Source organism: Solanum tuberosum, unplaced genomic scaffold (assembly GCF_000226075.1).
Source record: "Solanum tuberosum cultivar DM 1-3 516 R44 unplaced genomic scaffold, SolTub_3.0 scf00147, whole genome shotgun sequence".
NCBI classification, from domain to species: Eukaryota; Viridiplantae; Streptophyta; class Magnoliopsida; order Solanales; family Solanaceae; genus Solanum; species Solanum tuberosum.
Window position 1 is genome coordinate 286,937 of NW_006239070.1, and position 14,765 is coordinate 301,701.

Below are 14,765 nucleotides of genomic sequence, written 5' to 3' on the forward strand. Positions count from 1 at the left end.
AGGTTTGAGGGTAGGGACAAAATAAATTAATTTTTTCAACAAAAAAGTAATTATAATTTGAAGTTGGAAGAGAATTTTGGAAAATGTTTTCCATAAGTTTTGAAGGGAAGTCATTTTCCTTAAATTTGAGGAAAATGAGTTGATTTGGAAAACATTTTCCAAAACATTTAACCCAACCAAACATGAGAAAATTGGAAAACATTCATACCAAACACACCCTAAGCTAGCATTTGGTCATAGATTTCTGAATATTTCCATGAAATTGGATTTGAATGAAATTTTAATATGTATTTGATCATAATTTTCAAAAACACATTTCACTTTTTTTTAAAATTAGATAACCACACACAACATGAAACATGATTTATACCTTTAAGTTCTAAAAACTATATAAAAAAATACCCATAAATTTAGCACAAAATTATCATTTTAATAATGAGCTAGATTATACATTATTTGAAAATCATAACACAAAAAAATACAAATAACACAATTAACAGCTACTACAATTCATCAAATTGCACATAATTATAAAGATGCATCGGTGCAAAAAAATAATTAACATCAAAGGTAGTAACTAGTTATTATTTAATATAATATTCTCATATTCTACGAACAATCTCTTCATGACAAACACACATTTCTAGATTAGGAGGGCAATACTATCTAGTGTTATGATGGAATGAATAAAAATCTTTTGCTTTTAGTTAGAAATGTTGGGTTCAAGTCTAAATTATTTTCTTAATAACAAATATTTCTTCTTTTAAATAACCTTACGCAGTGCAAATTAGACTCAATATAATTGACATCCCAATACAAATATTTGTTTCAAAATTTTATATCATTTTTTTTTTCTAAATATAATAATAACTAGGTAATTTGTCTGCGTAATTGCATTGAACTTGCAAATAATCCTTTACTAATATCCATACATTAAAAATAATAGAAAAAATAGGTTCTTAAAAAAATATTAGCAATATTCCTACATGAATTTGATTATTTGACCTCTAATGAATGAATTATTGATGAAATAATAAATCACTGGTTCTTTAATCAACATTAAAAGGAAAATAAAGAAGAAAATAAGAATATATATAAAAAGGCATTTCGTAAGAAAAAGAACACATTTAAGTTATATAGATTATTCAATTGTGATATATGTCTCAGGGAAAAATTCAAAAATTTGTTGACAGATTCAAAAAGAAATTACGCTTGAACATGGAAGCAATTATAATTTTTGAACTTGCATAATGAATTTCTTCAATTAATAAGTGAGAAACTTCATATCTATGTAAAAATAGATAATATGTAAGCTTATATATAGTACTTTTAAGTTATAGAATTTTATATAGAATATCAAAACATGAATTTTTTGAACTGAGTACAATAATTATTTTCTACACAATGAATATACCTACTATATGTGTATATGTTCAATATACATATATTTTATTAATATACATACTTAATATATTATTTTTATAAACAATTTTAAAGATCTTTTACATATTTTCATTAAAATTTCCATTAGAATTTCTTTATAATTTACTTATTGAAAGCAAAAAATGCCCAAGATGAAACATTTATCTTATTGATTTCATGTATATGAGTGTCTATGTCAATTCTTTGTGGGACTGAAAATGTTATTGTCTCTTCCTTCTAGGCCAATATAGTGAATTTTAAAGCTTTATTGATAGTAAATTTAGTGATTGAAAGTTTAGTAATCTAAGTCATTCTAACTATTTTCGTTTTGAATGGATTGTTGTCACTTTTTTCACATTTTAAATGAATTGTTTCTTTTATTTTTGTGTATGGTTAATAACCGAATAACAGAACCAAACCAAACCGAAACCGATAATCACCAAACCGATAAATATATATTATATTTGGTTTGGTTTGGTTTTGACCAATAACCGATCCAAACCAACCCGTGAGCATCCCTACTGGAGACAATAACTTTGCAGAAACATAAACAATAGAGTTTAAAACCTGTACTCAAAAACAACAATTAATATATAAGCATAAATTAATGACTGTAAAAAATACCAGGATATGTAAAAATTGAATGAAAAAGAAAGGAAAAAACCAAGTTCACTGAATGCACAGTGTCCCCTTTCCCCTCTAATACCTGAGGTTTAAAGAATTAGATCCTCTCAGGATAGAACGATTTTATTCACCAACGTATTGATACAAAAATAATGGTGTCAATAAGCCACTCAACAAAAGCAAAGTACACGAATATTTAATTGTGCAGAAGAAGAAGAAGAAGTTCAGAATTTTTGTTGCTTTAAAATGAGAGGAAATTCCTCTATTTATGTACAACAAAGGATAGTGTGAACACATGCTTATTGTGCCTTATCGGAAAGGTCACAACTCTTTGAAAAAGTCACAACCCTTCGGAAAGGTCACAACCTTTCATAAAAGTCGCAACCCTGCATAAAATTCATAATTTTTCATAAAAGTCATAACTTTTCATGAAAGAGAAAGGCTAGTTTTGGAAATAAATAAATTAAAAGGGAATCCTGGTTTGTGGTGGCGCCACGTAGGCGGGCCTATGATTCGCTTTTATATATATACTAGGTAAATTACCCGTGCTTCGCATGGGATTGAACTATTTCATTAAGCTTACATATGATCTTTCGATAATATTAAATTAGATATGAATCTATTTAATTTTTCGGAGTCTAATGGATGACACAACTTTAAATCTCAATTTCAATTGAAACTCATCCATATCACAACTTTCGATCACAGTCATTTATTTATAATATAATATAACTAGGTAAATTACTTGAACTATTTTATTAAGCTTAAATATGATTTTTCGATAATATTCATATTTTCGATACATACACTACATTGTCAAGAACATTTAGGTTAAGGCAAAGCGTTCCTCCGAAATCTTAAATGCTATATTTTTAATTTTTTTATTATAGAAAAATTATGAGTCATAGAGAGATTTTAAGTATAAAAAAGAAGTCTAAGAAAATCTCCATAGAAATAGTTGGTCAGAAGTAATGAAATTTGCTAAATTCCAAAAAGTTATAAAGAACAACATCAGACGTTAAGGAAGAAACCAAAAAGCCTCGAACAACAACACTCCCAAGTAAAGTGGAACATCACGCCCATACAAGAACATAATTAACTAAACTCAAATGGAAGACCTTCAGCTCCTTTCTTATGAACCTCCATCAATCTGCTTTTATTATAGTATGACGTATCATATATATGTTAAAAATGACCCTAAAATTGTTAGTATCATAAATGTTTTTCCTTATTTGGTCTGAATGGAACTGTTCACAACTGGATATTCGAAACCAAAATTTTGACACATAACATATTAAAATCGCACAACATAATTTTGTGAGCACTTGAACTCACAAATATCCACAAATAATAATAAAGACAACTTATTTTCCTAGCAATCAAGAATAAAAAGGCATATTGCTTAACATATTTTTTAAAAAGATAGTGTATCAAGTTGTATCCAAGTTTACAGTTACAAATTTAATTGAAATAATCCAAAAGAAAGAGTTCTTACTTCATTATAAAAAAACAAAAAAGTTTATCAAAATAAAGAGTCATCACTATAGTAAAAATGATCTTTAATGGCAATTAATAACTTAATTGTCGCTAAATATGTATTTTCAGATGCAATTGGTACTCTCAATAAATGTCCCTAAAATTTATAGCAACATTGAATCTAATGACAATTAATTAATGTCGGTAAAGCCTCTAGCACTTTTCGTTGTTCATATTTATTGCCGATAAAAATTATTTTTGTTATATTGTACTATGGACATTTGTTTGTTCCAGGAAACCTTGATCTCTTATTATGCCCAAAAAGAAGAGACGAAGAAATATGACAAATTACTTAACTTGCGACAAAAGAAGTGAACTAATTGTGCCTATACTAATATTCTAGGAAGAGTGCGATGACATAAAAATTGTTTGTACCTAAGAAAAAATAATTAAAATAATATATTAACTGTGGCAAGCAAGAGAGCAATCTGTTTTGTAACTTCATCATTGGTTCCGTATTAGTTATCACATATTTATTGTTGTGTGCTATCAAATATAGCACAACCCACAAGAAATTTTCCCAAAAAGTATATGAAAAAACCTACAAAAAGGGACAAAAGAGAAGATAAATTTTCAATCATCCTCATTGGAATTTTTAACAGAGTTTAGAAAAAGTCACCAAAATAACAAATAGAAATTGCAATAGATACATGAATCACTATGACTTACAGTAAAAAAGATTAAGCTTCATGAAATATGAGGAAGAAAACTTTGAGGAATGAAACACACTTCATTAGAAGTTTAATTAATGTACTTGAATTCGACTCCCCTATAGCAAAAAAAATAAAAAAATAATAGTGGCAGAAATAAAAGTTTTGTTTACTAAAGAACCAAATGTAATTAATTCAACCATTTCAAAAACGTTATGAGTTGTTGAATGAGAGGTGCAAGAGTAGTAATGTCGCATTGCAATCAAAATCAATATTCTTTGTTTACACGAAGAAATCTGTAGAAAGGGACAAAAGAGAAGATCAATTTTCAATCATCTTTGCTGAAATTTTTAACAGAGTTGAAAAAAAGTCACCAAAATAACAAAAAAAATTTGTCATAATTATATGAATCACTAAGCTCCATGAAATAGGAGGAAGAAACCTTTGAGGAATGAAACAAACTTCATAAGAAGCCTAATTAATGTATTTGAATTTGACTACCCTACAACGGAAAAACACCTACAAATAATTGTGGTAGGAAATCCCTCTATTTATAGACAACAAAGGGTAGTGTGAACAAATGTTTATTGTGCCTTATCGGAAAGGTCACAACTCTTTGAAAAAGTTACAACCCTTCGGAAAGGTCACAACCTTTCATAAAAGTCACAATTTTTTTATAAAAGTCGCAACTCTTCATAAAAGTCACATCTGTTCATAAAAGTTACAACTTTTGATATAAAAGTCGCAACTCATGAAAAGATAAGGCTATTTTTGGAAATAAATAAATTAAAAGGAAATTCTGGTTTGTGATGGCACCACGTAGGCGGGCCTAGGGTTCTCTTTTATATATGATATGATATGATAATTTTTTTTAACAAGTTAGTTCTGCAACTCTCCAAGTCAAATGAAATGATAAGTGAATTTAAGTCTGTTGCAACCGAAATATATGATATAGGAATACAATTTATATTTTTGTTTTTTTGGCTTAGATTTTATGTCTCCATCTCGTCCCCATTGTGTCTCGTGAATATCCGATACGGTCCATAAATTCTGGAGGTATTTAGATGATCTATTCGGCTGGAGTGTTCAATTGCACAGTAGAGACGAATTGAGATGTCTAGATGTGCATACTCAAAGTTGGAGTGTTTATTTGTCAGTTGAAGCCAAGTTTGAATGTCTATTTATATATTATGCCTAATAATTTTGCTATAAAAATGCTCAACTAGAATAAGAAAATAAACTCTATTCTTTTCATTATATACGACAACATTTCATTGTGCATGGTGTTTAAGAAAGAAAAACTTTTGACACATACAAAAAGTACCAATATACTCAAGTATAGAAATGTGTCGGTCTGTTTGGAACAAACATAAAAAGAAAGAGCATCTAATGGATAGATCATAGTGGATCGACATACAACAAACCACTTTGAAGTTTGTTTAGATGTTCAATCAAATTAGTTCAAGGAAAATAATAACCTTTATGCTGATCATATAACAAACCTACTTCAGCTTTCAAGATTGTATTGGTGTCCCGATAGATGAGAGGTGTGAAGCCAGATCGTACTAAAGATAATGATAGATTTGTACATCACCAGTTTCCGACTCATGTTTTGATCTTTCATGCATGAATTTCTGTTTCCAACTCTTCTAGAGCTGTCCATAACTTCGAATCGTTGAAATCCTTGATAACAAATGTTGCCCCGGCCTCTGATAGTAATTTTGCGGGGTTCCTCAGACCTAAACCTACAACCGGCATTCCAGCAGCAACTCCAGCTTTTATTCCAGAAATAGAATCCTGTTCAAGTGGAAAAAGAAACAACAAAAAAGTTAAAACATATTGTTGTTTTCCAACAGTTTTCGTTTATGCACGTTTATCATAAGACTTTTATGTGTACTCCAAACCTCAAAAACAAACGCGTGCTTAGGAGATACTCCTAGTTCTTGAAGAGCCTTCAAGTAAGGGTCTGGAAAAGGTTTTGCTCGTTCACATTCACTTCCGATGATAAGTAGTTCAAAGAAATCTGAAAGGCCTAGCATTGAGATTATCAGCTCAGCGTTTGGTCTTGGAGCATTAGTGACAGCTGCTCGTTTCAGACCGTGGTCCTCAATCCATTTGCATACCTCCTCAAGCCCATTCAATGGTTTTAGCTGTTCCGATGCAATTCTGTGGATTTTCACAGGAATGTTGTTATGATTGGCTTCAAAACATTATAGCAAGCAAATCTACCTTATTTAATGTAAAAGAAAATAGAACTCGTAGATATCGGCCTAGCACACCAAGTTATGCAATTGAGACAGATTCTGATCTGAATCATGCTATTTATCGGTCATATACTGGGAAATCTGATGCTAATTGTTATGACATATATATACTTCAGTTTGGAGGGAAGCCTTGGAGCAATTGTAAAGTTGTCTCCATGTGATCTATCGGTCACAGGTTCGAGCCATGGAAGCAGCCACTAATGCTTGCATTATGTTAGGCTGTCTACATTGCACCCTTCCGCAGACCCTGCTAACGTGAGATGCTTTTTGGACTGGGCTACCCTTTATATATATACTTCAGTTTGATTGAACTAGTTGATGATGATGCAGTAGCTTACCTTCTAAACATGTCTTCCTTATCATCCATAAATTTGATAGCTCTTTTGAAATCCCAATCCGGGAAGAGTACATGACAGAGTTCATCATTGTGCATACCGCTAATATTCTTTATGAAGAATTCCTCACTTATAGGTGCTCCACCATTAAAACCTATCTGTTTGAAATGAAAATTACTATCTACTCGATTTCATTGTACAGAGTTGGAACTGATTGTAGCAGAAGGAGAAGGCAATACTACCTCTTGAAGCATTTCTCGAAAGGCATAGTAGTGTATAGGATCCGAATCACATAATGTTCCATCAATATCAAATAATATCGCTTTCAATGGAGCTTCAACTGGCAATAAACATTTACTGCTTCAAGGAAAATGGACAATTAGTAAGTGAAGCAATGCCATACAGAAAATCCACTTTTCTCTCTCTATATATATATATGCTAGACGAAGAAGTTCTAATTCTTCATATAGATGCTAGATAATGTACTACAAACTCAATCTGGTAAGACACAACAAATTGCAATAAATATAACTAGACACAAGTTGCAGAAATTGTCAAAAAATATGCAGTATGATACTGCAAATTGGTTCCGAAAGGTCTTTCCTTCGCCTATTGGCTTGGCTTCTTCCCGAAACAAGGAGGCATATGGCAGACATATTCGTGTAGGAAGGCCAATGGCTACATAAACTAAAAGACTATGACTATAAGACAAGCCGGAAGCGGCTCGCTTCTATTCTCGTTAGGATTAGATATAGATGGAAACTCTATAGATCGTAGTAGTTCGCCAACCTCTCAAACTAACATACAATACAATTTTACTTCACGGCACACCCAAAATAAAGGAAAGAGCTTTGCTCGTTTGGTGTTCCTCCTCTGACGAATGCTTCTTTTCTCTTCTCTGAAGTCTACAACAAACCCTTCTTGGTTCAAAATATACGAAATCTCTCGAACAGTGTAGCCTTTTTAGATAAAGTGGTAACACAATTCAATGTAATATCAGAACATTTAGAGCTCCTAGGTTTAAGTTTCATCAGTACCCCATACTGTCAGGCAGCAAAGCTTACACTTGTTCATTAATTATGACAGTTCACCAAGGCCTCTTTCCTACTCCCTTTTCTACTCACTCGTATGGGTCGTGACCCCCACAAAAGGGGAAGGAGTCAACTGAACATCTCAGACATTGGCAGGAATTTGACCCACATCCTGCCCCCAAATCTTAATCACCCCAAATGTTCGTATTGGGTGAATTGTGACCTCACACAGATTCGGCCGAATCCACTAGCTTTGGTTCAAACCCTCTATTTGTCTTAAAAATTCATTAAACATGTACAAATTACCAATTTAGAACCTACTAACTTAAAAAGTCTAGAATTCAGAACTCATAAACTACAAATCATGGCTCCGCCTCTGACCTCACTACCCATTCTAATTTACATTTCTAACAAATTAAGCTTTTAGACATAGTAATCATACAATTCAATACTAACAAGAAAAATAAAAAAGGAGTTACCTTTCGTGTTGGTTAGAAATTGATGAAGACAAGGACATCTGAGGAACTACTGTAGCAATCTTGGAAAGATTGTTTGTTGAGTAAAATTGTTTGTTCTGTACATAAGAAGGAACACTGCAAAGAGAAACCAGAGCGCTCATATAGTTTTTTTTTTTTCTTTTTCAGTTACGATGAAATTGAAATTCCAAATGGGGTAAAAAATCTGAACTTTCCACTTTCTACCAAAATATTTTCTTGATTTTGGATGTGCTGCTGAGGTGTGTGGTTCTGTTGTTTCCTCTTGGGATCCAACTCAATTTGGGTTCGAATATTCTCTTTCAACCTATTTGTCTTTAGTTCAATACTTCAATTGGAGGTTTATTGACTCGATTAATTTAGAATAGTATTCACATTCATTTAAAAGGGAAAGTACTTCTTATAGAAAATAGTCATAATACATGAACATACATTTTAAACACATTTTATTTCTAATAAATATAATATTTTTTCCTTTTACACATATTTTATTCTTAATAAAAATATTACCTATAAAGAATTTTTCTTATTTTTTTTCTTTTAAAAGTCGCTTGACTAATAAATAAGTAGGAAATTTTCTTTTTCCCCTTTTAATCTCATTTTATCAGTTTTATGCCCGTGTTTGCTTTTGAGCAAAATGCAATCTGTCAGTTCATGCGCATGATTTATTTGATTTGTCACCTTGTTTCTAAGTAATTTTCAGTGGTTTTTTTTGTGTGTGAAATCTGAACGATTAAATCGATAACGATCAATCTTGATTAGCCTATAACCGATATCTTAATGATTAGATAATGGTTTAACATATCTACAAAATCAATGGCTAATAAGTCAAAATGATAAACTTCAAAATCGAACGGACCGATATGCATCCTACCCAAGGATGGATGGCTATCCTATTGAGGCATTCAGTGGTAATGTTATAACCCTACAACCATCCAGACAAAAGTGTATAACAACCACTCTTATTCTACAAGATTGTCACTGAAGTCCTAACAAACAGAATCAAGGGTGTATTGGTACTATTATCAGCTCCTCACGTCACTGAACTTGCACTCCCAAGTATTCTGTTTTGGTTCTACTCAACTTGAACACTTTAGACTCCCAAGATCAGAGCTCCAAACCTCCAACTTAGCTTTAACACTTTGACTAGGCCTTACCTCAATATATAACACTTTGACTGGTTAACCAACACAGTCAAACACAAAAAAAGAAAGAGTAGGAATATATACAAAGTAACTGGAAAGAGCCTTTGGCATCTGTAGGCAGTGCATGAAACGAGTCAAAGTGAGTTCCAATATCATGAAGGGAGGAGGCATGTTTGGCTAGACAATCCGCAACTTGATTTGCCTCTCTGAAGCAATGAGAGATAGTTGCATTAACGGAGGTCAGTTTATCCAGATTCTTATCAATAACATTCTTTAGTTTATAATTGCTAGTGAATATGTCTTGGATCATTTTCGGCGACAAATCTGTGAGTCCAACTCCAGCTCCAGATCTGTGAAGCCTAGCATGTTGCATAAGGCTTGTAGTCAGAACTTTTGCCATATTGTTACTGTTGCATTTGACAGAAATAACAAAGGCACTGATGCAATATCCCATTCACCATCTCTAATGAAGTCATTGATGGCTTATGTAAGTCCACCACGAGTCAAGGGACCAGGTCCTTGACTGAAAACAGCTAAGAACAGAATGCAAACAATCAATGTAACAGAAAGTAAAACATGGAAACCTTCTTGCGCAAGGAAGGAAAAAACCACGACCTACCATGTAAGATTTCTTCAACAACTTCACTAAAAACACGAGCAAGGCTTTAGATTACAACCTCTTGCAACCTAGGAATTAAACTCTTAATCCTTCACCCTTACAATGACTTTATTGTAAGCACTCTGTACAATAACTCCATTGTAAAGACAACAAAGGCTAACTCTAGCCGACAACACTAAAACGGCTAATTAACTCTAGCCCACAACACAACAATGGCTAACTCTTGCCCACAACTCAAATCTGTAAGATAAGAGAGAATATAAAATACCTACACAAGCTTCTCATGAGAGGTTTAAATAGATTTTTTTTTTAACCATCAACTCTAAATAATTTATATGTGCAAATTGACTTGAGAGAGGTAAAAATTGATGTTTTATACTAGAAGAGCGGATACACTTGTATCAGGAAAAATATCCTTAAAAGACAAGTTTTGGTGAATTCTATATATACAAGTGTTTGTGAAGAATGTATTTTCCATAAGATTTCCGACATAGTTTAGGTAGAAAAATCACACACCTAATAGTTTAAATATGAAATTCATGAAAAAATCGAGATACTTTAAATGTGTTATTTTACCTAACTCTAAATAATTTATATGTGCAAATTGACTTGAGAAAAAGGTAAAAAGAGATATTCTTTATTGTAATTTTAGGAAAGCTACATGATGAATATTGGATTAAAAAAAAAAAGCAACCATAGTTGGAAATGAAGCCAAGTTGTTGGCCCAAATAAATACAATTAATTTAAGAGGCAGAAAATGTCAGTAAATCTATGTGAAGCATCCTCTGGCAAACAAATGCAAACAAGCATAGCTCCATCAGAATCATCTTGTGGCAAAAAAACACAAACTTGTGGTGTTGGTGTGAGATCAATTGGGCCAGCATAAATGGGCTTTCCCCAACCAAAATCAGCAGATTCATACATTGAAAATCTAGTCCATTGGGTTATAGTAAGTTTACCACCAAATTCTAGCTTTGTAGGCCTATTAACTTGGATATAATCAATAGTTGACCTCAAATATGCCTCAGAGACCGAAAGCCTTGCATTACGTACCAAACATATGGTATCAGAGATAGGTCCATTAACGATTCCCGAGACATTACTAGTAGCACATGCCACAGATACTGCATTCCCATAGAAACCTGATTTGAGTGGTGGATTTGTAAGTCTAGATCTACAATTTACTGAAAATGTTAGCCTTAGCTCGTAATCGAGAGGGCTAACATTGATCAGTGCCTTGACCCATGACCTCCACACATGAGCTGCCATTGCATCAAAGGTGGTACATGAAATGTTAGGACCAACTAAGGTCTTCAAATGAGCTTGGAAGTCTCGAGTAACACGATAACATTTTTGAACAGGCTTGACTAAACAAAGTCTCCTCATGAAACTAAATGCATCATCTATTCTTTTGAATTCTATGTGTGGGTATTGAATCAATGGCGGATCATTAGGGATAAGTGTCTCTCGATCCCAACATGGTTTGGGATTGACTGTCAATTTGTTCAAACTCGCGGTTGAAGCCCATGCACTTAGGAATTGCATTGCTCCAACCCCGTCACAAAGACAATGACAAACTCTCAAACCAAGACTAAATCCACCACAGCTAAAACGTGTTACTTGTGCTATTAGCAATGGCATATCAATAACTTTATATTGTTCTTCATTTGGGAATGTGTAAACCAAGTTTTTCCATGCAGGATTTGGGACTGTTAAATCACCAAGATTTAGTATCGTCATCTCTGAACAAGCCTCAACTAGAAGCACACCTTGTTTAGGCCCAAAAAATACTTCTAACTTCCCCTCCTTTGTTTCGCGTAACCTACCTGAGAAAGGATAGTATGGTACCAATACACTTGCAAGAGATTCTTTTAACACATTGATGATTGTCATCACATCCATTTTCCCATTGGATCGATAGAAATACATGGTTGGAGTAAAAACGCGAGATCCAATCATATCATCAAGATTTGAGAGGTAAAGGGTGTCACCATAGGATGGAGGGATGGGACTTGATGGTAAGATTGGAGAAATTGAATTGATGGTTAGAGGTATTTGAAGTTGAGGAAAATTAAGTTCTTGTACCATGGGAGTCATGATGAGATTGATTACCTTTTACTACTTTAATTCATCACATCTTTGGTTCGATTGGAGACACTAAAATATCCCAAAATTATTGCCAAGAAAACTTGCAAAGTTAAAAGACTATGAAGAGTTAAAGTAGGTAAGGAGCAAGTAGAAAGTAAAACTATTCAAACTTTAATTTGGACTCTCAATTTTAAGACACCATCTTTGGTTTCTTTTAACTTAATTATCATGATTCAATATAGCAACTTCACATTATTTATTGTAACCTCATTTCATCCACACAAGAGAACCAACTTTGTTTGGATGGTTGTTACCTACTGTATGGCATATTTTACTTATTATATGCAGAGGCGAAGCTAGAAGTTCAAGTACGGGTTCAGTCGAACTCAGTAACTTTTGTTCAAATAGTATCTTTGTATTAAGACATTAAAGATGTATATATATTAAATTTAGAGCCCAGTTAATAGCATTTGAAATCGTCGTTATAAAATTCAAAACTCATAAGATTAAAATTATAGTTTAGCCTCTGATTATATGTTTGTTCTAGTTGTTATTTAAATTTTATCATCTTCTATCACTAAATTCATCATTATGTAGTCATAAAAAAATTCATTTTATGCCATGACTGATTTTCTGTGGTCCATCGTTACATTTTTTTAAAAAAAAGTTATTTTTGAAGTATTTAATAATCATTTAATACAAAGTAAGAAAAATAAAACATGGAAAATTCTTAAAGTTCGTTGGTTTCTATTATTTTTTTTATAACGTATTCCCTCGACCTTGGACTGTCTCTCTCTGTCAATTTTTCCTCCTTTGATTTTTGTATTATTTTTTGTAGTGTTCCATTTGACGTTCAATTAACTAAAAATGTAATTTTAGGTTTTATCTTATAGAAAATATATTATATTTGACTATTTATATTATGGCAATATTGTCAAATTTGAAGTAACTAGTTTCACGGTTGCACGTCTGTATCGTATCATCGATGTTGTAAAATAGAATTACCATTACTAAATTAAAGTATTTTCGTAAATAATTATAATTGAAAGACCATAGGACAAGTGTTTTTAAATGATTAATACAAATTGTCATAGAGTTACTTGTTTTTTGAGATCAAAATGATCAAATATCATTGAAACATTTCAAAATACATTCAAAGTTAAAATATTGTGAGAAAGTGATATTTCTTTAGTAGTATTGTTTTTTACTTCACTCAATTTGTAAACAAATTTAACCAATAAAATAGCAAAAAATTATCTATATAAAAAAAGCTCATCAATAGCCTTTCATCTTGAGGTTATGACCATAAATGATGGACACCTTTTTAAGTACAATTTCTCTTAAATAGTCATACTTGAAATTTAGTACGTGCATGACACTAATAAAGATTACTATGATATTTCAATATTTTATCTTTATACGTAATATATCTTTTATAAAATATTATTATTCAATTAATATTTGAGTAAGACTATCATAGAGAGGTGATTTTACAAAAAAAATGTACTTTTATAGTGAATGTTAACATTGTTGTAAGTAGAATGTTATAGAGACAAAAAAATATAACATCAAAAATTAGTTCTAAAGAAAATTAGGCCGTTATAGTAAAATATTGTTATAACGAATGGTGGTTAAATAGAGATTTGAGTGTATATCAAATATTTAGCTTGACTAATTCTTTATTTATATAATTAACTAATCAATTAAATAGTAAAAGATGTTGTCTATGCATTGAATTAAGTAATTAAAGAAGTACAAAATTATAAATTTATTTTAATAAATAATACTTATTGAATTAACATATTAGTAACTTAATTAAGATTAATAAATAAATTTTAATTTAAAAATTGTTTATTATATGATTAAAGCGAGTCAATCAAGCTTAATTGAGATCAAGCTTTTATCAAACTTTTATCGAGCTAAATTTTGATCAAAATCAATTTGAGCTAAATATAGGCAAGTCATTTGAGAGAATCATTTTTTTTTAGCTAACTATCTCTTGTTTTATCAGTTTTCTGTCCAAAATAAAAATCAGAACCCTAAAAAATAGGGGAAAAAATGCCGAATGCAGAGAAAAAACTGGAAGCATCTTCTACTGGACCACCACCGCCATCGCCGCCGTGGGTTGAGCTTCCGGCGGAAATCACGATGGACATTCTGAAGCGGCTAGGGACGATAGAGATATTGGAGAGTGCGCAGAGGGTTTGTAGTACCTGGCGGAAGGTGTGCCATGACCCCGCTATGTGGCGTGTTATTGACTTGAAACGTTTCGTTTTTAGATCCAAAGTTGCCAAGGTGTTGGAGAAGATATGCCGTCTTGCTGTGCGTCGTAGCCAAGGCCAGTTATTCAAAATTAGCATAGAGAATTTTGGTAATGAACGCTTGCTCAGCTACATTGCTTCGAGGTACTGATCACTCTCTTGCTTTCCTAATAATTAAGCTTAAGATTTGGTCAGAATGTGATTGTCTTCTCAGATTTGGGCTATTACTGTGCTCAATTGCTTGTCCTTTAACATAAAGTCAAAACCTTTTGTTGAGAGGAATTGGGTGGGGGGGG

General features: G+C 32.1%; 3 protein-coding genes across 3 annotated transcripts in view; 1 reads left to right on the forward strand and 2 right to left on the reverse strand.

Moving 5' to 3' along the window:
- Positions 1 to 5,534: 5,534 nt before the first annotated feature.
- On the reverse strand, positions 5,535 to 8,668 carry LOC102599074 (haloacid dehalogenase-like hydrolase domain-containing protein Sgpp). Its single transcript, XM_006352146.2, has 5 exons — positions 8,342 to 8,668; positions 7,074 to 7,188; positions 6,835 to 6,989; positions 6,137 to 6,398; positions 5,535 to 6,029 (listed from the first exon to the last, which is right to left on the reverse strand). Exons 1-5 carry the CDS (start codon positions 8,479 to 8,481, stop codon positions 5,853 to 5,855), a joined length of 849 nt encoding a protein of 282 aa, XP_006352208.1. The 5' UTR covers positions 8,482 to 8,668; the 3' UTR covers positions 5,535 to 5,852.
- A 2,141-nt stretch (positions 8,669 to 10,809) lies between these two features.
- LOC102599397 (omega-hydroxypalmitate O-feruloyl transferase) lies at positions 10,810 to 12,218 on the reverse strand. The gene has a single exon (XM_006352147.1). It carries the CDS (start codon positions 12,215 to 12,217, stop codon positions 10,859 to 10,861), a length of 1,359 nt encoding a protein of 452 aa, XP_006352209.1. The 5' UTR covers position 12,218; the 3' UTR covers positions 10,810 to 10,858.
- A 1,905-nt stretch (positions 12,219 to 14,123) lies between these two features.
- LOC102599722 (putative F-box/LRR-repeat protein 9) overlaps positions 14,124 to 14,765 on the forward strand; it is a 4,337-nt gene continuing 3,695 nt past the window's right edge. Inside the window, exon 1 of the mRNA XM_006352148.2 lies at positions 14,124 to 14,613. Within this exon, the coding sequence (XP_006352210.1) occupies positions 14,267 to 14,613 (347 nt within the window). The 5' untranslated portion in view covers positions 14,124 to 14,266. The remainder of the gene's footprint in view (positions 14,614 to 14,765) is intronic.